The sequence below is a fragment of the Chelonia mydas genome, chromosome 2, assembly GCF_015237465.2.
Source record: "Chelonia mydas isolate rCheMyd1 chromosome 2, rCheMyd1.pri.v2, whole genome shotgun sequence".
In the NCBI taxonomy this organism is placed as follows: domain Eukaryota; kingdom Metazoa; phylum Chordata; order Testudines; family Cheloniidae; genus Chelonia; species Chelonia mydas.
The window spans coordinates 3,320,557-3,343,565 of NC_057850.1; the positions used below are offsets into that span (position 1 = coordinate 3,320,557).

At 48.3% G+C, this 23,009-nt stretch overlaps 1 protein-coding gene across 5 annotated transcripts in view; it reads left to right on the forward strand.

Annotated features, from left to right (window-relative positions):
- PPP1R16A (protein phosphatase 1 regulatory subunit 16A) overlaps positions 1-23,009 on the forward strand; it is a 77,759-nt gene that overhangs the window by 17,785 nt on the left and 36,965 nt on the right. For 3 of the 5 annotated variants that reach the window (XM_043538942.1, XM_043538946.1, XM_037891843.2), the window contains exon 2: positions 2,583-4,607. In XM_043538942.1, the coding sequence (XP_043394877.1) occupies positions 4,358-4,607 (250 nt within the window). In that variant the 5' untranslated portion in view covers positions 2,583-4,357. Of the gene's footprint in view, positions 1-2,379; positions 2,401-2,582; positions 4,608-23,009 lie in introns of those variants that run through there. The other 2 variants (XM_043538944.1, XM_043538943.1) reach the window with 2 other exon arrangements.

Genomic DNA, 23,009 nt, shown 5'->3' on the forward strand with positions numbered 1-23,009 from the left:
TAAATGTAGAGTAACTCTACTGATGTCTGTGAAATTATTTTGGATTTACATCAGTGGAATTGAGATTAGATTCTGGCACATTCTGTCACTACACAGTGCTACACGTAGAGCAACCATTCTAGCCACAACAGTCATAGTCTAGAAAGGTCTTTCGAAAAAAGTAGCATTTTATCTTCTGTTAGGACCATACATGCTGTATCACTGCCTCTCCTGCTTCCTGGCCGCCCGGATCAGTGTTTTAGGTGCCACAGGAAATAGGGCAGAGAGCCCTGGTTTTGTTCTCATGGTGGTAAGATATAATGTGCCTTAATGCAAAATTAAGGTTTTGTCTCTTTAATTTGCATCTGCCTAGTGCATTTTCCTTGTCAACATATGTCTGCTCTCGGTGCCAAAGGTTTAAGCTAAACCTAAAAATGTTTAATGAGGTTCAGAATTGTGGTGAAATTCTTCAGCCTTCTCCCCCACTTCCCGGTGAATGTGAGCCTTAAGGACGAACTAAGCACATTCCTGTTTGTTTTTCCGTAGTGATTTTGGCTTTCAGAGGGAGATTATGGGTGTCACAGGAATTCTTGTTTGTCGTGCTATATATGGCATTTCTCCTGAGCTGTTCTGATTTAGTTCCTCCTGTTTGTGATGGGAGCCCCTTTTTTCCACTTGTCATACTGTGCAGACACACATTTCCACCAGGCACATGGATCAGGCTGATCGCTTCAAGAAGCAAGCTGAAACTGCTCTGAAACAAATCCCAGTGGCTACAGTATTCTGGCTGTCTGCTGCTGTGAAGTTCTTGTGAGTTAGTGTTGTAACAAAGGCGAAGAGTCCTGTGGCACCTTATATACTAACAGACGTATTGGAGCATAAGTTTTGTGGGTGAATACCCACTTCGTCAGATGCATGTACGTCTGTTGTAACAGAGGTGCTGTTTTATGCAGCTACCGGCATACGCTTTTGGGTCTCTTGCCCAATGGTGTAAATCAGTGGTGTGGCCTCATCTGGAATACTGTCTGCACTGCTAGCCATGATGGTTTGGCCAATGGGGCCCCGGCCAATTGGGGGCCCCCCCGGAAAAATGGGCAAGTCCCAACACGCTCAGCTCCTGCTTCCGGGCTTAAACCAATGTTTAACTAAGAGAGACGAGGGTGAGACTTAATAGCGGGTAGATTATCCCACGTCTGCTACTGTGGGGTTCTTACACGTTCCTCTGAAGCATCTGGTGCTGACCACTGTCTGAGATGGGTTATTGGGCTAGATGGACCATGGGTCTGTCCAGTTTGGCAGTTTCTATGTTTCTGTGACTGGCTGAGTGTGTGGTGTTTAGCTCAGGTTCTGCTCTCACTGTTGATCTGTCCTGAATGGCTGGTACCAAGAATACACTAGAAAAAGGCCGGCGAATATTAGGGACCGCCCCACTGTGTGATTTCGGTTGTGCACAGTGCTCTCCCATGGGAAGTGGTGTATGGGAGAAAAGGTGGTCTTGTGGTTGTAGTAGAAGACTAGAAGTTGGGACACCTGGGTTCCATTCCCAGGTCTGTTACAGACTGGCTGTGACCTTGGACACCTCTCTGTGCCTCAGTTTACTCATTGGTAAAATGGGGATAATAATTCTGACCCACCTTGCATTATTATGTGTATTACCATGGAGCCCCATCAAGGAGCCTCAGTCATGGATCAGGCCCTCATTGTGCTAGGGGCTGTACAAATAGAGAACAAAGAGGCAGTCCCTCCCCCAAGGGACTAGGAGTGTTTTGTGCTTTCTGAAGGGCAAAGTGTGTGGTGCTGGTCACAGCTAGACTGGGAGTGCTAAGAGAGCCGGGGAGCAGTCCTGCACTGGCCCCAGAGATACGCTTAAGACCTAGTAAGTTTCCCTTCCCTTCTCTGATTCAATAATAAGATGCTTTGGCCAATTCTGGAAACTTCATGTCCTCAGGTAAGTAAATAATCTGTCCCTCGTTGGCAGGGACTAGTGACCCTTCAAGGTGAAGGAAAGGGTTTGTTTCCATGCTAGGCTGTTACACAGGAGCTTTCCTGGTGGGGTGGCTACGGTTACTGCTTTGAACTGCAGAATGTTCTTCAAATAAAGTCTGAGACAATGAAATCAAGTGCTTGGGAGATGGAGCGGCCTTGTCTCTGGCTCACCCTTTGGGGGTCAGACGCCTCTGTAATCCGCTAACTCAGTGCAACTGTGTTCCTAGAGGAAGCTTTTATTTTCTTCCTCTTGGTGCTCTGAATGCCAGTTTACCCAAGCAAAACCCTGGATTGCAGGGGAGGCTGCGAGTTTCCAAGCCTTGGCAGGTCTGTTGGAATGCTGCTGGCAGGAAGGTGTGCTCTGGAGGGTTGGCCTATGCGGGCAGCTTCAGGGAGGGAGAAAGAAGCTTTCAATTGCTACTGGCAAAGCTCTGGGTAATTTGCTTAAACTTTGATTGTAGGTTAATCCTGGATTAACAGAGGGCAAAAACAGCATCGGGTGGGGTGCAGAGGGGGGTCAGGGTCTTGTAGGGAGGGGCAGGCTCTCTCCCCTCAGCAGTGCCCTAACACTCCTCCCCCCCCCCCCCGTTTTTTTCCCCTTGTTCTTTTCTTTGCAGGACTCCTGAAGCTCCATGCTCCAGGCGTGCTTGACGGAGGACAGCAGGAAGCTCAGCCCAGCTTTCAAGTGTCACTGTGACTGACTGCAGGGAGGGAGGAGTTGCCAGCTAGTCCAGGGAGGCCGCCTGAGCACTTGCACTGACTGCCAGGATGCAAGCCGAGGTTTAGAGATCCAGCTCCTGTGCAGCTCTCCTTTGTGTCCACCCCGGGGAGGGGAAGTGCAAACACACCGCTTCCTCTTGGAGGGCTTTCAAGCAGCTCCAAGGGAAGCAGTTAACTTGCAGAGCACCAGGGGATGTGGAGTGAGGGACTCTCCCTCTGACAATGAGCATCCATGTTCTCAAAGTTCACCGAGCACCTGGAAGAATATAAGTGGCAAAGACTGGAGACCACATGGAAGAAAGGAATGCAGAAGGGATTTCTCCCTGCAATCGCTGTGACAGGATTGTACAGTGCTGTGGATATGGTGACGCAGATGGCGTGTGGATCTGCCTTTTCCTCCCATTTCTTCCACTTGATATTTGATCTCGGTCCTTCGGGGCTGCTGGTTTCTGGTGGTAATGGGCACTAAATATTCACTGGTGTTTATCTCTTCCATTGGGCAGCTTTGAACGATCTCTGTGGGGAGGACACAACAGCCATAGACAGCTTTCTGGAACAACCTGTTGGTTCCTGGTACTGGGAGGAGCCCAGTTTAGAGATTGCTGCTTGGAATGAGGACAGCTGAGGACAGTCATCAGTAAATTATCCCCTTACTTGCCCCCCACGGCCCTGGCTTCATGAACACAGGAGGCAAAAGGGAGGACGTTATCCAGGTAATTAGCTTCCGAGCATGGACTTGGTGACAGACAAAATAACTTCGTAATAATTCCCACTGTGAGTGTGCCTGAGAAGCCGTCCAGCCTTCCTCTGTACTATGAATTGCTGGGGTGTAAAGGCTCAGGTGGGGTCGCATCCCACTGACTTAATACAGGACTGAACAGTAGTGCTGCTTTGGGGGACAGACAGATTTCCTGACTTAACCTCCCAAGGCTTCTGTCTGCTCTCAAAGAGCAGTGTGGACACAGAGCTGATTGGCTAACTCAGACCTTTAAGGTGGCTATCTGGATGGCTATACCTCCGGGGCTCTTAATTTAATTGTCTGCCTTTACCTTTGAAACCACGCAGGCAGAGCCGAGAGAGCATTGTACGGGTATCTTTGGGCCTCCTATGAAACCGTGTGTGGGTGGAAAGAGGCTGCAAAAGTTCTAAGCCCAATGAACGACGATTCTGTTGCTGCTGCTCTTCGTCCCTGCGTGGCCGTTTGCTGGGCTGAGGGCGTAGGAGTGGGAGCCTCTCTCACCCACGGTACAATGCACTTTACTTATTAGCTGGTTTGCATGGTGGGAGTTTTTCTGGAAAAATTGCTGACTCCCAATTCATGGGAAAGACCCTCAGTGTTTGAGGCCTGGGAAGACCATCAAACCACTCAGGGAGAAACCCAGAGAAGAGGGGCGGTTATGGAGCAGAACCCTCTATCTCCAGAAGGGGTGGCAGAACCCCAGAAAGCAGCCAGGATCCAGGTATAAGACAAGTTTGCACCATTCATGTTCTCTGAGGCTGTGGCCTGGTGACAAACCGTTTGAAGTGGTGCAGGTGATGCCCTCTGGAGACAGGGATCCTCACACCTCTCTTCTATACACGCCTGGGCTTTCTTCCCAGTGCCTTGGGGCTCCTGTGTCTGGAACCGAGACGTTGAAGAAGAGCAGTCTGTATTCCCTTCCCTGCAGCAGCCATGGCGGAGCACCTGGAGCTGCTGGCGGAGATGCCAGCCGTGGCCAGGATGAGCACCCAGGAGCGGCTGAAGCATGCACAGAAGCGCCGGACACAGCAGCTGAAGAAATGGGCACAGTTTGAAAAGGAGGCCCAGAGCAAGAAGACGAGAGCAGAAAAGAGGAGGAAGAACAGCAGCAAGGAGAAGCGAGTGCTGTTTCCGGAGAGCATCAAGCTGCTGGAGGCAGCATCTCGCAATGATGTGGAGGAAGGTAGGAAGGGCCAGGTACCCCCAGACTGAGTGTAAGAGATGGGGGTGCGGGCTGTGGGGTGGGGCATAGGCACTATGCGTGGGGGGTGCAGGATGGTGGCGGGGGATTGCAGGTGCCCCCATAAGACTTGGGAGGCTTAATTTTTAAAAATATCTTCAAGCAGAAATTGTTGTTCAGAAATGACGGGACCAGCCGCAATGGAATCTGAAGGCCTCTTGGGTTGAACTCTGTAGGTCGTGTGTGGTAAGCAGCTGCATCACTGCCTCTGCTCAGACCTAGGGGCTGTAAATATCAACTCACTCCTAAGCAAGAAAGGTCCCATTGTGGGGTGATCTTTTGATGTGGGCTTCTTTCCACTGGAGGAAGAGCTGAGTCATTTTATTGAAGGGTGAAGACTATTTACATAGCGTAGGGCCCTGACGAGTTCGGGCACTGGTAGCAGGTCACCTTCTCTTGTTGCAGGGGAATCCCATTTCCCCCTTCCATAGAGGATGTAGATAACGCTGCCCATCCCTGTATGCTTATTGTCTTTGATAACACGACTGGTTCTGGGCACCCACGATCTGCTGTGGGGCCACATTCACCCTTCCCCACTTTGTGGGATAGGGTAATTCTTCTTGGGGGGGGAAGGGAGGCAAACAACCCAGGATGTGCAAACCTCTTGCCCCTCTGGAAAGGTGGCATTTGGATACCATCAGACTTTATTTATATAACACAATCGATAAAGAAATGACAGTGAGTGTGCTGAAAGGCGCTGGTTCTCTGACAGCAGTCTGCTTTCAGTGTACCTACAGAACACGTTGTTCTGTTTACACTAATCCCTCATGTGAAATCACTGCTGTCCTATGACTCACTGCGTGCCCTCGACTGCCATCGAGCTCCGTGAGAGCAGAGGGGCCTGTGAGGAATGGGCCTGGGTGCCTTTGGCCCGTCTGAATGGCGTCGGGGGAGAAGTGGCTACACCAGAAAGCACACGATGTCACCGGTCCCTCTCACCCCCTCCAGCATTTCTAGCTCTTCTGGGTTTACCTCAGGCTCCCTTACCATTTTGTTTTAAAATGGTGGCAAATCCAGAACAACGAAACACCTGCTCAGCTACTGCAGTGCCAGTTCTGGCTAGCAGGAGGCACTAGAAAGGAATGGCAGAGGAGCATGGTCTCCATTCTCAACAGGAGTCACTGTACCAAATGCGTAGCTGCCCGACATCACTTCTGAGGAGGCTGAACACTGTTGCCGCAAATCCTTGCCCCAAGTTGTTGGTCCCCTGAGGCTCCCTTTTCTCGTACAGTGTCCTGCAGTCTGCAAAACAGAGCTAAAATCCGTCGTGGGTGTCAGTCGGCGGTGCACAGCCTCCAAGGGATAAGTCAGGTCCAGAGGGGAGCTGGGGAGACCCTGGCTTTGTTTCCTGGTACTGTGAAGAACCCGTGTCACAGGCCACAAGCTGAAATTTGCCTGTGATTTTTTCGACATTCAATTTATAGCCTTGATGCACCAAAGGAGAGACATGACTGGGAGAAGTTGCAGAGAAGGGGGCAAAGGGCGGGAGGGGTGGGGAAGAGGTCATAGGTCTCTTCAGTCTCTAACTTCTCTGATTTATTAAGTCAAATCGGCTCCACCCCCTTCTGCAGGATTTTCCCTCTAGTGTCTCTTCCATATACGGAATTGTGCAAAGGGCACAAGTAGCTACAGAATTTGACCTACCAAGGAGGTTTGGTGCCAGGAAGCAGCTGGATTTAATGAGGCAAAGCTCATCTCTGTCTCTTGCAGTTGGGTGATCATAGTTAAAAGGCAGGTAGTGTTGCAAGTCTTAACAATATTTAACACGGGCCTGGTGAGAGAGAAGCCCAGCGGTTGAGGGTTTAGGGGTCGGCAACCTATGGCACGCATGCCAAAGATGGCACGTGAGCCGATTTTTAATGGCACACTACTGCCTGCCGGGTCCGAGCCGCCGGCCCCGCTCAGCCCGCTGCTGAACCCAGGCCGGGACCCTGGCAAGCAGCAGTGTGCCATTAAAAATCCTGCCCGCCCTGGCCCGCTCTTCTCCGTCCCCCCGGTGCCACGGGGGCAGGGTGAAGAAGCTTGGTCCTGCTGGCTGCTGCTGCAGGGCAGGCAAGCTCCCCCTTCCCCCACCTCTTCCCCCAGCCTGCTGGGCTCCTCCCCCTCCTCCTCTCCCTCCCTGATGCCGATCAGCTGATGGCCCTTGAGAAGAGGGGGAGAAGCCTGCTCTGCTCCGGGGAGGAGGCGGAGTCAGAGAAGAGATGGGGATGGGGCCGTGGGGAAGGGAGGTGGAATCAGGGCATATCCCCTCCAGCCCCCTGCCATGAGCCGCTCTGGGCAGGGGGCTGGGAGCACCCCCACGACCCTAGCCCACACACCCCAGCCCTCTGCCCTGACCCCTGCACCTCTCCACGACCCCAGCCCTGACTCCAGCACCCCCACACATGCCCCCAGCCCTCTGCCCTGACTCCTGCACCCTCCTCACACACCCCCAGCCCTTCCACACCCCATGCCCTGACTCTTGCACCCCCCACATTCAGCACCAAACGGGAGCTCCTGCGCGCACACACACCCACATTCCCACCTGCACCCCTCGCACCAAATGGGAGCTTCCCAGGTAAGCACTCCACACCCAAACCTCCTGCCCGAACCCTGAGTCCCCTCCCTCATTCTAGCTCCTGGCCAGATACTACATGCCAACCTCCAGCCTGCTCCTTCACCCCCAGCCCTGTGCTCGGTGCACTCCCACCCTCAGCTCAGTGCAGAGAGAGAGGAAGAGAATGGGCTAGAACCAGGGAGAAGGTAGCTACCCACTCTGTGTGGGCAGGGCCAGGATCCCAGACCAGCAGCGGGCTGAGCGGGGCCAGCGGCCGGGACCTGCCTGGCAGGAGCTGGTGGACGGGGTCTGGGGTTCTGGCTGCTGGCCCGTTGCCAGCCAGGGTACCGGCCGCCGGCCCCGCTCAGCCCACTGCCGGTCTGGGGTTCTGCCTGCCGGCCTCTTGCCAGCTGGGGTCCCGGCCTCCAGCCCCGCTCAGCCCGCTGCCGGCCTAGGTGAACGGAACCCCAGGCCGGCAGCGGGCTGAGCGGGCTGGCCGTGTAAGACCAGCATTTTAATTTAATTTTAAATGAAGCTTCTTAAACATTTTGAAAACCTTGTTTACTTTACATACGACAATAGTTTAGTTATATAGTATATAGACTTACAGAGAGAGACCTTCTAAAAACGTTAAAATGTATCACTGGCACGTGAAACCTTAAATGAAAGGGAATAAATGAAGACTCAGCTCATCGCTTCTGAAAGGTTGCTGACCCCCGGTTTAGAAAGAGAAAATGGGTCAAGGAGCTGTTTTCAGCTGCTGCCACAGACACACCGGAATTACATTCTGTAAATCACATACTTTGATTTGCCTTTTTTAAAACTAATTTCTGTAGAATCCCACAGTTCGGGTTAATTTTAGTTTCCTGAGAATTTTTTGACTAGAGTTCTAACAAAATCTTGATGGCTCTTGTGTGTATGGTCCTCAAATGGGCAGCTGCTTGAGCTCTATACAATATTGAGAGTCTATTCAGCATTAGTGAAATGACATGAGAAAATGAATAGCAAACTACAATGATGACATTGCTTTTTTATTCTCTGCTGGACATTAAGTTGTCAGCTGAAGATGAGCTAATGGTGTTAAAAGGAGTATTGACTTAACAGTGACCTATAATTAACTATGTATCTTTATCATCAGTGAATACAAAAATGTACAAACTGCTTGCCTAATGGAGGGTTTATTAGACACCTGTAGCCTGAGGATTAATCCAGGGTGCAATTTGCACTAGTCACAGGTGACAGGTCCTTTCCCTTAGTGGCTATGTAAATTATTCAGCTGTACAGATGAGATTGGTGAATCACATGACTAGAAACATACAGCCTTCATTTAGCAACAGCTGTGAAAGGAGTGTCCCAACCCATCAAATCCTGAGGCAATGCCCTGCTAAGAAGCCTGTCACCCCAGCTGCTGAGAATGATGAAGGGAGCAGCTCCTGGGACCCTCCTCTGTCTCTTGTATCAGCCTCTGGCTAGCAGGCTTCTGTTCAGTAGAAGCATTCCCCTTGCCCGTTTCTGGCTTTTGAAAGGGTGAAGGAGCTTACCCTTTCCCTCTTCCCCTCGTGGCTCGAGGTGGTTTGCTGGGAGTTGCCTCTTCGCTACCTACCATATTCCTCTCCCAGCCTCCTTTATTTCTGGGGTTGACAGGGGTCCTCCCAGTGGTGAGCTGGCAAAAGCTGAAGAACCAGTTCCTTCGGTCGCTTCGGGTCTTCAGTGGCACTTCGGCTGCAGGTCCTTCACTCGCTCCGGGTCTTCGGCAGCACTGACGGACCCGCTGCCGAAGACCTGGGCTGCTGAGTGAGTAAAAATTAAAAAGGGATTCTCAGGGGAGCCTCCACAGCTGAGAGCTCAGGTGGGCCGGACAGGCTGGAGTTTGCCCACCCCTTTAACAACCGGTTCTAAACCAGCTTCAAAATTTAACAACCGGTTCACAAGAACCGGTGTGAACCGGCTCCAGCTCACCACTGGGTCCTCCTCAGTTCCTGCTTTTACTGCTGTTCATTGGTTATTCAAGCAACAACAGAGTGAATGTGCTGTGATTCTTTGTCACTTTCACTGCTGCCCACAGGATTCTGCCTCATGTTAATTTCTTAATTCTCTCTGTGCTTGGGAAAGATCTGAGCAGCATCGGAGGCCCTGGAGCTGTTTGCAGACTCAGAAAGACAACACTGCATCAGGTCAGATTTGGGAGGTTCCCTTCACAACTACGAGGGCTAGAAACAGGAAATGGATGGCGTAGCCATCTCACCATGCTTGTCAGGAACTCTCTTCTACTTGCTATTGACAAATGGACAAATGGATTCCCTCTTAATACTCTTACCCTCCGTTTGGATTAAGCAATTTACAACGGCCTTTTTTTCCCCCTCCTCTCCCAGCACAGATTCCAAGTGAAAGAGGGGATGCCCTGTCTGCCCCTCCCCCTCCCTCTGGCCTGACTAGATAATGACACAGTATGGTCCTCAAATGAAAAGGCAGACTGGCTAAAAATAGAAATGATGTTAACCAGCTGAATCTCTTCAGGACTCGGTTACGGGCTCTAGTGAAGGAACAGAAAAGGGGCTTTGTGGCTTTTTGCATTAAACTTCACATGGAGGAAAACTGCTGGCTCAGTCAGCCTGGAGGCTGATGCTCTCTGTCTGTATAATAGGTGTAGCTTCCCTACCTTGCCCTGCCAGCTGGAGGGCTGACTGCTCTAGTGGCTTGGTCTCTGTGTAGGGTTGCCAGCCATCCAGGACTGTCCTGGAGACCCCAGGAATTAAAGACTAATCTTAAATTAAAGATGATGTCATGTGATGAAACCTCCAGGAATACGTCCAACCAAATTTGGCAACCCTGTCTCCGTGGCCTGCTCAGACCTTCGCCTCTCTGCCCCCAGGACTGGACTGAGATCCACCAAGTCATTTTACCCAGGCCACTAAATTGCCATCTGACTGGGCAACAGCTCTTGCCCATTACTGACCTGAGCCCTGTTTGAGAGGAAAGGCTCCGTATGCCCCTCCTCAGTTCTATTATCTGTCTGTGGTTGCCACAGGATAGTGTTTGGTAATTGTTCCTCTGCCCCTAAGAACCCTCTCTGGAGGTTATCTTAAGGGCCTATTTTATCCCCTCCTGTTCCTGATATATATCAGGCCATTGGGAAGGTAAGGAGGGGTGTAGTCAGTATGCTGGCATCTAGCTCTGTTTCATCACCACTGACCTGGCCCAGTATCTATATGAGTTGGAGCTTGGCTGAGGCTCAGTCCAAATTATGTTGGTGTCCCTGTTTGATGGAGTGTGAGACCATCATTTTGTTGCTGTGATGTTGCTCAGAATTTTGCAATCTGGGAGTGAAATTCTGGCCTCGCTGAAGTCAGTGACAAAATTCCCTAGGTGGTGTGAGGTCCTATGTTACTCTTAGGCCTTGTCTACACTACAGGGGAAATTCGATCTAAGCTACGCAATTTGAGTTATGTGAATAGTGTAACTCAAATCAATGTAGCTTAGATCTACTTACCGTAGGGTCCACACTGCGCGATGTCAATGGGATACGCTTTTCCATTGACTCCCCTTACTCTTCTCGATCCGGTGGAGTACAGGAGTTGACGGGAGAGCGATTTGTGGTCGATTTAGCGGGTCTTCACTAAACCCGCTAAATCAACCGCTGATGCATCGATCGCTGTGCAAACTTTCCATCTCTGCTTCGCTACAAGAGTGCACCTTGTCCTTTCCAGTATGGGCTTTGCTTCAGTTATGCAAGCACTTGTCACCTCGATTAAATTGCTGTAATGGCATTGTATGATGTTGTTCAGAAACTGAAACTATTGTAGAATGTGGTGCTTTGCTTATTATATTGTGCCCTGGACTCAGTCCTAGGTGCCGGTAAGCCTCCGAGTAGAGATCAAAGTGCTGTGTTAAGCTGTGAATGCCCTAAGTGGTTTGGGATGCATTGACCTGAATGGCAACCTCTCTCCCTGCATGATATAACCAGTTTAGATGGGAGGGGACTGGCGAGACATTCCGCAGAAGGGACTTGACTTTGGAACTGGCTCCTGCTTGGGACCCATATAGCCCGGGTTTGTTAACACTCTATAAAGCTCATTTCATAGAATCATAGAATATCAGGGTTGGAAGGGACCTCAGGAGGTCATCTAGTCCAACCCCCTGCTCAAAGCAGGACCAATCCCCAACTAAATCATCCCAGCCAGGGCTTTGTCAAGCCTGACCTTAAAAATATCTAAGGAAGGAGATTCCACCACCTCCCTAGGTAACGCATTCCAGTGTTTCACCACCCTCCTAGTGAAAAAGTTTTTCCTAATATCCAACCTAAACCTCCCCCGCTGCAGCTTGAGACCATTACTCCTTGTTCTGTCATCAGCTACCACTGAGAACAGTCTAGATCCATCATCTTTGGAACCCCCTTTCAGGGAGTTGAAAGCAGCTATCAAATCCCCCCTCATTCTTCTCTTCTGCAGACTAAACAATCCCAGTTCCCTCAGCCTCTCCTCATAAGTCATGTGTTCCAGTCCCCTAATCATTTTTGTTGCCCTCTGGTGGACTATTTCCAATTTTTCCACATCCTTCTTGTAGTGTGGGGCCCAAAACTGGACACAGTACTCCAGATGAGGCCTCACCAATGTGGAATAGAGGGGAACGATCACGTCCCTCGATCTGCTGGCAATGCCCCTACGTATACATCCCAAAATGCCAATGGCCTTCTTGGCAACAAGGGCACACTGTTGACTCATTTGCTCTGACGGGCATTTGAGGAGGATGTTGGAGTGATGTGCAAGATGTATAGGGTTTGATCTGTTGATTATTTGTTTAGCATTCACAATATGGTCACTGCTGTGCAAGATCCAAAAATAGCCAGTCCTTGCCTCTGAGAGCCCAGTGTGAGAGATTCAAAGGATGGGGCCTACTGGGAAATCCGGAGAGAGGGACGATATAGTAATCACAATTTATTTAAAAAAAAAAATTATCATCTCACTTTTTGCAGACCATGAGGAAACATGTTTGTAGGACAGACTGGAATGAAGGTGTCTCTCAGAGCAGCCTAACCTGGTAAATGTGTGTGTTGATAAAGCCTTGGTGGCTGTTAATACTCCCAGTAATTTCTTATGTTGTCCTGGGTGTAAAATCCTTTAAAGGAAAATTCCTTTGTGGGCTTTATACTTGGGACAGAGAGGAGATGGGGAATAAGTGGTGACTAACAGAATGGGGAGTGAAGAGCTGAGGGGGAGAGGGCCCAGGGCACCCAAGCAGAAGAGTATAGTGGCAGATCTTGTGGACTGAGCTGGGTCCCTCACTTCCTGTGCTGGCAAGGCCTGGTAAAGCACTCTGCCCCTACGGGAAGGATACTTACCTCTTATGTCCTGTTTAGGACTTCCTCTGTCTCTCTGACAGAACAGCAACAGTAGCTAAATCCATCCATCCTCTCTGAGGGAGGGGACTCGCTTGCGGGGCCTGGATGGGGTAAATGGAGAAAATAGGGAGGACCTTGGAAGTGCATGAACCTTCTTTCTTTGTCACCCTAAGAATGTGGGGAGAGTGGGATCAAAAGGGGAGCTAGAAACGTAGGCCCGAGGATCAGGTGGAGAAGAGGCGGAAACAAAAGGGTCTGAAAGAGGAAATTCGAAACCCAGCCTGAAGCCGATTTGTGGAGGAGAGGGGGAGAACGCTAGAGACAGACGTGTGCCACCTTACTGCCTATTTGTGTGGGTTTCTAATGGCCGAAGGCCCTCTCTGCACGCTTGCTTTAGAATGAGCTTGTAAGCAATTCTAGACAGCTGAGCGGAGACTACTGCTGCTACTCAAAACTACGCACACAAAATACTTACAGCTGGTGCACAAGTTTGTATAATTGTAACTTCATCCTGCCTCCTTGCTGGCTTGTTTCACCCACCAGTTGCGTTTTGTCTCTAGATTGTCAGCTTTTGGGGCAGGGATCATTTTTGTCTATATGTCTGTACAGAGCCTGGCAGAGTGGGACCCAGACTACCTAATACAAATAATAAAAAGGAAATAGGAGATGTGGTCATCTTTAACCATGGTTTATATTTATACATCACAAGGGTTCATACTTATTTAGTAGTCACGGTAGCTCTGTGCAGGGCCCTGTGTAATCTGCAATTCCATGGTCACTGAATTTGTTGTGGAATTCACCCTGGTGCAGTAGAATTGTGCTCCAGACTCTGACGAGTCATTTAAAAAATTGTCCACTCCTGAGGGTTATGGAAAAAATATGACCCAAGTGTAAACTTGATGTAATGTCATCTGCCTGTGGCTGCAGAATCTGGAACAATAACTCTGAGAGGTGTCACCTGCCCCGTTTATCTCGTCCAGGGCTGTAGTGACTCCACAACTCCATGACTATGTAACTCGGCACTTTGAGAGCATCTGGCTTAGATTTTAAGTTCTTGAAAGTCAGTGAGACCTGGTCATCTGCACTTAAAAGTTTTGCTTGGTAGCATAGCAAGGTAGGCTAGTCCTAGTGTAGAAGTATTTATCCTGTTGAAAAGGCCCTTTCCCCAGTATACCTTATTTTGCTTGGGGAACTGGTATAAGCTATGCTGGCAGAAGAACTCTTTCTGGTATAAGCTGTCTCTCCACTATAGGAGGATTTGCCACTATAGCTATGCCAGCAAACCCTTTCTAATGTAGACGTGGTCGGAAAGTTTGGCACCCAACTCCCTCTGGCCTCGTTGCGAACCCCAGTCTAAATCTTTCATGGCATCATAATGCTCCCTCTTCCATCTGCTGAGTGAAGTTCGATCCTTTCCTTACAGGTAATGAATGACCTCTTCAAAATAGCATTGAAACTAAAGCCCTGTGTGTAGAAAACTAAAACAATATTTAAAACAAAAGTGCAGAAATAGTACTGGCACATACTGTACATATTCTTGCACTGTATATTTAAGAATATATGCAATAGACAATAAATGTGCCCTGTATCTGGCCTTTTTGTTTCCATCCATATGGTCCGTTCAGTACCAATTTTGGAAATGAAAGAATCTAAAATAGGCTGTGATCGGAATTGAAGAATCTAATGGGTGACAGTAATTCCATAATTCAGTTCAATATGATCCTCCCTGGGTTTTCATGGCCTGCTGTCAGATCAGATTTGTCCCCCAAGTTTAGGTTTTGGTACAAATGAGCTTTTACAAAAGCTGAGACTAGTAGCCACGCTACCACGATCCCTTTAATTAAAAAAATGCAAAAACCACCAAGGCAAAGCCTCTTGTCAAACGTATCCCTGCTGCATTTGCAACCCAAACATTACATCCGTGTTCTAGGGCATGCGAACCCTGAAAGGGAAACTGGGTGGTACATTTCAATTATCCAAAATGGGTGACATGCTGGAAGTAAACAAACAGCATAAAGAGACATCATTGTCCCATGTATAAGGCACTAGATTGGAACTCAGGAAACCTGCGTTCTGTTGTCGCGACTGACTTGCTGTGCTATCTGGGGGAAGTCACGTTCACTCCCCCCCCCCCCCCCAAAATCCTTTTCTGTCTTGCCTGTTTAGCTTGTAAGTTCTTTGGGGTGGGGACTGTCACTTATGACTAAGTTATTACACTTATTACGGAATCCGTGACTTCCACTGACCTCCATGACTTCAGCCTGCGGTGGTTGGGAACTGCAGGGTCCCCCACCGCCCGCTGGGGCCAGGAGCTCTGGAGGCTGCCAGAGGCAGTGGGGGAACCCCTGAAGATCACCGCTGCCACGGGTGGTGGGTGCCCTGGTGCTGTGGGTTGTGGGGGAACCCCGCAGCTCCCATGGGTGGCGGGGGTTACTCCTGTGGGCAGTGGGGGAAGCCCCGAGCTCCTGGCCGCCCACAGCTCCAGCAGAAGATCCCTGCAGCTCCCAGCCACTGCGGGCAGCGGGGAACCCCCGAGCTCTCAGCCCCTGTGGGCAGCGCAGGATCCCCAGAACTGCAGGCGACAGGGTTTCCCCGCAGCCCCCAGCTGCTGCAGGCGGTGGTGGCCCCACAGCTTCCAGCCGCTGCTCAGCTGTTCCGCTGCAGGTGGTGTGGGGATCAGTGGATCATTTTGTCACAGATATTTTTAGTAAAAGTCATGGACAGGTCACGGCTAGTGAATTTTTCTTTATTGCCCGTGACCTGTCCATGATTTTCACTATGAAGTGAGCTGTAGCTCACGAAAGCTTATGCTCAAATAAATTGGTTAGTCTCTAAGGTGCCACAAGTCTTCCTGTTCTTTTTACTAAAAATATTGGTGACAAAACTGTAGCCTTTATTATTACGTATCTTCTGCACAGTGCATAGAACTGTGGGGCCCTGATTTTGGTTGGGTCTGCTGGTGCTGCTCTAGTACCAATGATGAGAATTGATAATTGTTTGTCTCAATGATCTCTGGCTGGTAACACAAGGGAGACTCATTTATTTTTAAATATGATTTTTAACCTGATCATACCATTCACTTTAATGTAGTTCCGAGACATGATTCAGTTGATCTCACAGCCCTTCTGTCTGTGCCTTATCTCTCTACGTCTTCTCTTCCCTCACTCCTTCTGCTCATCTAGCACCAACTTCCTCAACACATTTGGGCCACTTATCTGCAGCTATTGCTTTCTGGAAAAGCCCCCCTGTGTTTCTCTGCTTTGTTCACTCTGTTTTAAGATCTCCTGTTTTTAAAAATATTTTAACTTTGCACAATAGCTACGTCTAACTCTATCTAAAAAACTCTAAGAAAAAAATATGAAATATGAAACTTTCATACTAACTGACATTCTAATGTAAAATCTGTGTTTGGTGGTGATGAGATGTGGGCTTACAGCAAAACTCTTATAGTAAATCAGCCTGTTTTGGAGCATATTTAAAATGAAGGCTTGGGCCAGTTCTCAGTAATCCTTGTTGCTATTTCATGGAAGCAGCTTTTGTAGTGACACTTCCCAGCAGGAGCTCCAATCAGGTGATACAGATTAGGACACTGGAGAATGCAGAGGCCATTAGGCCAGGGTTGTCTCTTATTTTTTGTAGAAGTGAAGAAATATTTAATCTCCTTTAAATTTTTGATTTTGCGAAACAGTTCTGTAAAATATACCCAGTGCAAAATCATGACTAGAGTGGGGCGATTTCCCACAGTGGTTTCTCCTAAAGATCACAAGTTATTCATGTTCAGGCTTCCTGCCTTTGGGGCCAGGAAACCCACAGCCATAGATCTGGGATAGAGTGGGGGAGCAGACTGCTCCCCAGCTGTGGGAGGCTGAGATGGCTGCCATTCGTGATGTCACAAGCTCCCTTCCAGCCAGCTCTGCTGAGCAGCCGTGTGTGTGGATCCTCAGCCAGGATGGAGCCAGCTGTAAGCATTCATTGGACTTAAACCTCGGGAGCACAAAGTACCAACCAAAGCACTGGAAACAAAAGATAAGATCATATTACTTTATAATAGTAACTTAATTTATTACTGTGTATAAATTTATAATAGAAACAAAGTGTGCGCATCATTCTGCTGCCAGCCATACACCTGCTGCTATGTCTCTTTTCTGAGCGGCTGTGCAGGAAATGAAGGCTAGATTGTGGAGTGCAAAGGCTCTGCAATGGTTTGCGGGGAGTGCTGCGTCTGGGTGCGCCACACCAGTTGACATTGGACACACTGAACTGCATCAGGGCCAAGCAGTGCTCGTCACGCTGTAATATTTAACCTTGAAATGGTGCAGATCTCCAGGATAGGGAGTCTGCAGAATTCTCTTGCCTTCATTACAGAAATGGAGGTGAAGTACCTCAAAATTCCCAAGGGCTGGAACCAATCCCTTAAATACTGAAGACCAGCTTTAAAAAAAAAAAAAAAAAAAAAAGTACTTTGCATTTATATAGATCCTAAAGTGCTACAAATGATACTACAAGGATTACTTCGGCCAGCACTGAAATGCAGCCATATCTGTGTGGACCAAACGCCACTGCTTTAACAGCACACAGCACCGCTACACTACAGACTAGGACATGGAACAATAATTTATCCAACACAAATGACAGGAGACCTGCCAAAGGCGGGTAATTAGCCTTGTGCTTCTTTAAAAAAAAATCTTCAATTTTTAAACCCAGAAATATCAACTCTGCTCCCCTGGTTTTGCGGGAGAACTCGGCCTCCAGGGATGCGCACTGTGAACCTTGCTTGAAGCCATGGGAATGTTGAACCCCTGGCAAAGGCTTCCTTCCTCCCAAGTGCTTTTGACTCATTGTGCTCCAGTCGGTGGTGTAAACAGTCTGACCAAAAGTCCTTTCCCCCCTCCCCTGTTCACATTTCCCTCTCGTGGTCCTTTTGAGCGCATCACTTCAGTAATTCTCCAACTACCAGGTTCTTCTCCATCCCCACCCCCTCCTTGTGGCCTCTTCTGGGGAAGAAACCTACCAGTGCTGCTTTGTCCTTAGAAAAAGGGCACAAACCCAATTTTTTTTCTCACTTAAGTTGTGGAATTTGGCCAAGACACCAGGGACAGCACAACTTGCATATTCTATGAAAAGGGCCACGGGATCTTTAACCACAAGCATTGGGCCATGGGATCTTTAAGCACAAGCATTGGGCCCTGCGTATGTCTCATCTAGCATACAGTGCCCCCCTAGTGCTGGGCTGAGCACTACTTCAGTATTGACGGGGAGAGGGGAGTGCTATCTACTGAATTACCGGAATCCTTTCCTCTTGAAGATCTCCTGTACATGTGCTGACCTGGCCTGACCCTGAGTATCTTGTGCGGTGTAATAAGCTTACAGCCTGAGACAGTACTGTGGCTGCAGATATCGATACTGTATGTTCTGGCTTATTTCAGACAGGACTTTTGCTGGGTTCTTCGTTTCCTTTCCCCCCCGACTCACTTGGTCTCCTTTTTATAAATCCCCAATTTCCACCAGGTCTGACCTGCTGTCTCCCTGACACCGCAAAGCCCTTAACGTCTTTCAGCCTGAAAGAATAGCTCCGTGGGAGGCTGTGTCAGTATTTACCGGTTCCCCTCAGCACGCAAACACTGGGAATGGGTGTTTACTGTTTCCACAGGCAGGATTCTTTGCTTGTTTTCTCTTGGTTCTTTTTGTTGCGTTGTGTAAGTTTCTGGCAGGCGTTAGCTTCCTCCTTGATACAATGGTTGCTGAATGTCGGCCCTTTCTGTTCTGAGGAGTGCTGCAGTTTCCACCCTCAGTGGTTGGTACTGAAGTGTGAGACACCTGAACCTCATGGCATGACCATTCCCTCAGGCCCTCCCTGGGTTAGCTTCACAAAGCAGCAAGGAGATGTGTTCTCTTTTAGGGAACAGGAGATCTCATTCTCGTGGGATTCCTCTCCCAACCCCACTGGCAGCCAAGGCTCAGCCCTTACCAGACTGTGTGTCATGAGATAGATTAGTGCTGTGACACTCCTACCTGTCCTTAAAGAAATTCTCCCCCAAAACCTCTGGAGGGACAGTGCAGTTAGCTCTGGATTGAACCAGCACTTCTGGGTTCTTTTCAGCTCTGCCATTGATATGCTGCATGGCTTTAGGCAAGTTGCTTTTAACGTTTGTGCCAGATGTTTCCACGCTTGGTGGAAGACCAAAGACTTCCCTACACCAGTGGTCGCAGCAGGGCAAACCTCTTCCACATTGGCAGTACAGTGTGCCGCCTCCCTGATGTGGTGGAGTCACCTTGGGGCTAGCATATTCATTCTTGTAGCTTAGAGGCTTCCACCTAGGGAGCCAATAATGCTCGTCGTGGTGCCTACTGAAACCCCCCATTCCTCCCTTGAATGGAATAAAGTAGGTTCTGTAACAGAGGAGAGCCAGACAGGGAAATAAGTTATCCAAGTCAGTGCAGTTCTGCCTCGGCCTTCCCTGCCAGCCCTGGTAAAGGAACCATTCTTTTTTACTTACAACTGAGTATCAATCAGAGAGCTGTAAGTGGAAATAAACCTTATAGAATAGGAATCAATAATGAGGATAGCACTGAGGTCAGGTTAAAATATGAAATCTGTAGTGCCTGACTACGAGGCGACACACAACTACCATATCAGGATTAGTTAATATTTATCTACCAGCACAGGTGTGTTTGGTATTTTGCAGACCAGTAAGAAGACAAGGGTCCTACCCTGGGATCTTTTGCTCTACAGAGAACCAAGCAAACAAAATACCCCACGTGATGAAGCAGTAATAAGGGGTTGGGGTAGATAGCAGAAAATAGCGAGGAAAGAGGAAACCGCTTTAGCATCCTGATTATTCAAACAGCTTGAGCAGCTCCACAGCCATTTGGATAATGGGAGTACTTGGAAAAGGAGAAGCTAGTGGCTCAAGGTGGTTCAGATACTTGGGGCATGGCTAGCTGGCATCCTCTTGTATTTACAAAGAGTGCTGGTCAGTCATGTCGCAGTTGTGTTTTCTTTGGGTTTGATTAATTAGGCCTGAAATGGGAGTAACTAGCACCATTGTAGAGATGAGTAGTGGTACAGCGTGGTAGCCTTAAGGAGGGAGGTTGCTGGGGGCGCAAGATGAGGAGGGTTGTGCCCTGCTGAGTGGACTTTAGAAACACTAAAGGAGAAGAGATGGGACTTTGTGTGAACCTGAATGCAGAGAGGAATGATGGTGACAGGGAAGTGCTATAAATCCCATGGAAGGAGAGGAGCTGTTCTGGTTAATGGGGGAAGGGCCATTGGACAATCAGGAATAACTGAAGGAAACTCAAATGTAGGCTGACTGTCAGTAAAAGCTTCCTACTAGGAAGAGGCTCTTCCAAGGGAGGTGGTGAGAGCTCCTTCTCTGGGTGCCTTGGAAATGGACTGGACAGAGCTCTGGAGGGATTCTGACTAGGTGGCAGGGAACAGGCATGATAACTGAATGTGTCTGTTCCATCTCCGACCTTTGCACTGCTAATGTCATAAAGGAGTGTCAATGAATTGTCAACAAAATAGCTAATTATCGGCCTTGTTCAAAGCTCTGATAGTAGGCTTCTCAGGCCTCCTGCTCTGGAGTGTTAAATGAGCACTAACTGGGATCTGGAGAGACCCCGCCCCCCAAATATTGCACAATTGGGTAGATCTTGAGGATTTTCACTTTCCTTTCCTATGAAATATCTGCTGTAGGTCACCGCTTGAGGCAAGAATACTGTACTATGTGGACAATACTATGTCAATTCAAAAAAGAACTAGATAAATTCATGGAGGGTGGGTCCATCAATGGCTATTAGCCAGGATGGGCAGGGGTGGTGTCCCGAGCCTCTGTTTGCCAGAAGCTGGGAATGGGCGACAAGGAATGAATCACTTGGTGATTACCTGTTCTGTTCATTCCCCCTGGGGCACCTGCCACTGTTCACTGTCGGAAGACAGGATACTGGGCTAGATGGACCTTTGGTCTGACCCTGTATGGCCATTCTTATGTATTTCCTATGTTCCTAGAATAAATATTAGTCGATTAAAGGATAAAGAGGGACACTGCAGCACAAATGTCAAGGAAGAACTGGGAAGAAAGACGTTTCTTTTGATCAAGAGTGGCTTTTGTGTTCCTCACAGGTTTGAGAGACAGATACTGATCTGATCAAGCTTTAGCATGGGCTGAGAACATCCAGCTACCACCTCTTTGGTTGCTGGTTTCCTCCCCAAGCTTTTCAGCAAGTTGGTATCCTTTCGTCTGCAAGCGACGGTGGGGATTGCAGCCTATGATGTAGATGGTTTGCAATGTCGCAAGTGACTGAATAGTCCAATCCGAGATTTGCATGATCTTTGGCAGTTATTACAAATGTATCTATCTCGGTTGAGAGCTGCTTGCTTCCTATGGGCTCTTTTCTCTTCAAGCTGTAGGGGCCAGCTCCTGTCATGGTCTTTGATACCCTGATGGAGATGATGGTGCCACTTGTTATGATCATTTGCCAAGATTTCCCATTGGTCAGGATCAATTCCAAATTCCTTCATATCTCGCTTCCATGTGTCTTTATAGCGAAGCTTGGGACGTCCTGTTGTTCTTGTTCACTCTGAAAGCTCCCCATATAGCATGTCCTTGGGTATGCGTCCGTCTTCCAACCTACTCAGATGGCCCAGCCGTCACAGTTGTCTTTGCTTGAGCAGGGCTGTCACAGTTGAGAAATTTGCCCTTTGAAGAACCTCTGCACTGGTGACTTGGTGACTTTATCCTGCCATTTGGTGTTTAGTATGCAGTGTAAACAACGTAGGTGGAAACTGTTGTACCTTTTCTCCTAATGAGCATAAGTTGTCCATGTTTCCCTGCCATACACGAGAGTGCCAAGGCTGCAGGCTTGGTACACTAGCATTTTGGTCTTGATGGTCAGCTTTGAGTTGTTCCGTCCTCTTTTAGTTAATCTGCTAAAGGTGGTGGCAGCCTTTCCAATGTGAACATTTAGTGCGTCATCCAGTGAGAGGTTGGTGGTCACTGTAGAACCTAAATAGCTGGACTTTTGGACTACTTCTAGCTGGTTTTGCATTTAAGGTAATTGAAGGATCTTGTGGAACCCCCTGTCTTAATACAACCATTTCTTGATGCTGACTGTGAGAGCAAATGTCTGAAGGTACTTGAAAGGCAGTCCATGAGTTCTTGTAATAGATAAGAACATAGAACATAAAACAGCCATACTGGGTCAGACCAAAGGTCCAACTAGCTCAGTATCCTGTCTTCCAAAAGTGGCCAATGCTAGGTGCCCCAGAGGGAATGAACAGAACAGGTAACCATCAAGTGATCCATTCCTTGTCGCCCATTCTCAGCTTCTGGCAAACAGAGGCTAGGGGCACCATCCCTGCCCATCCTGGCTAATAGCCATCGATGGACCAATCCTCCATGAATGTATTTAATTCTTTTTTGAACCCTGTTATAGTCTTGGCCTTCACAACATCCTCTGGCAAGGAGTTCCACAAGTTGACTGTGTGTTGTGTGAAGAAATATTTCCTTTTGTTTGTTTTAAACCTGCTACCTATTAATTTCATTTGGTGACCCCTAGTTCTTGTGTTATGAGAAGGAGTAAATAACACTTATTTACTTTCTCCACACCAGTCATGATTTTATAGACCTCTATCATATCCCCCCTTAGTCATCTCTTTTCCAAGTTGAAAAGTCCCAGTCTTATTAATCTCTCCTCATATGGCAGCTGTTCCATACCCCTAATCATTTTTGTTGCCATTTTCCGCACCTTTTCCAATTCCAGTATATCTTTTTTGAGATGGGGCGACCACATCTGCACGCAGTATTCAGGATGTGGGCGTACCATGGATTTATATAGAGGCAATATATTTTCTGTCTTATCTATCCCTTTCTTAATGATTCCTAATATTCTGTTCACTTTTTTGACTGCCACTGCACATTGAGTGGATGTTTTCAGAGAACTGTCCACAATGACTCCAAGATTTCTTTCTTGAGTGGAAACACCTAACTTAGACCCCATCATTTTATATGTATAGTTGGGATTATGCTTTCCAATGTGCATTACTTTGCATTTATCAACATTGAATTTCATCTGCCATTTTGTTGCCCAGTCATCCAGTTTTGAGAGATCCTTTTGTAGCTCCTTGCAGTCTACCTGGGACTTATCCGAAAATCTAAGTACACTATATCCCCCTCGTCCATATGCTTGTTGACCTCAAAGAATTCTAGTAGATTGGTGAGGCATGATTTCCCTTTACAAACACCATGTTGACTCTTCCCCAACAAATTACATTCATCTATGTATCTGACAATTTTGTTCTTGACTATAGTTTCAATCAGTTTGCCCGGTACTGAAGTCCGGCTTACCGGCCTGTAATTACCGGGATCACCTCTGGAGCCCTTTTTAAAAATTGGTGTCACATTACCTATCCTCCAGTCAGTCATTTGGTACAGAAGCTGATTTAAATGATAGGTTACAGACTAGTTAG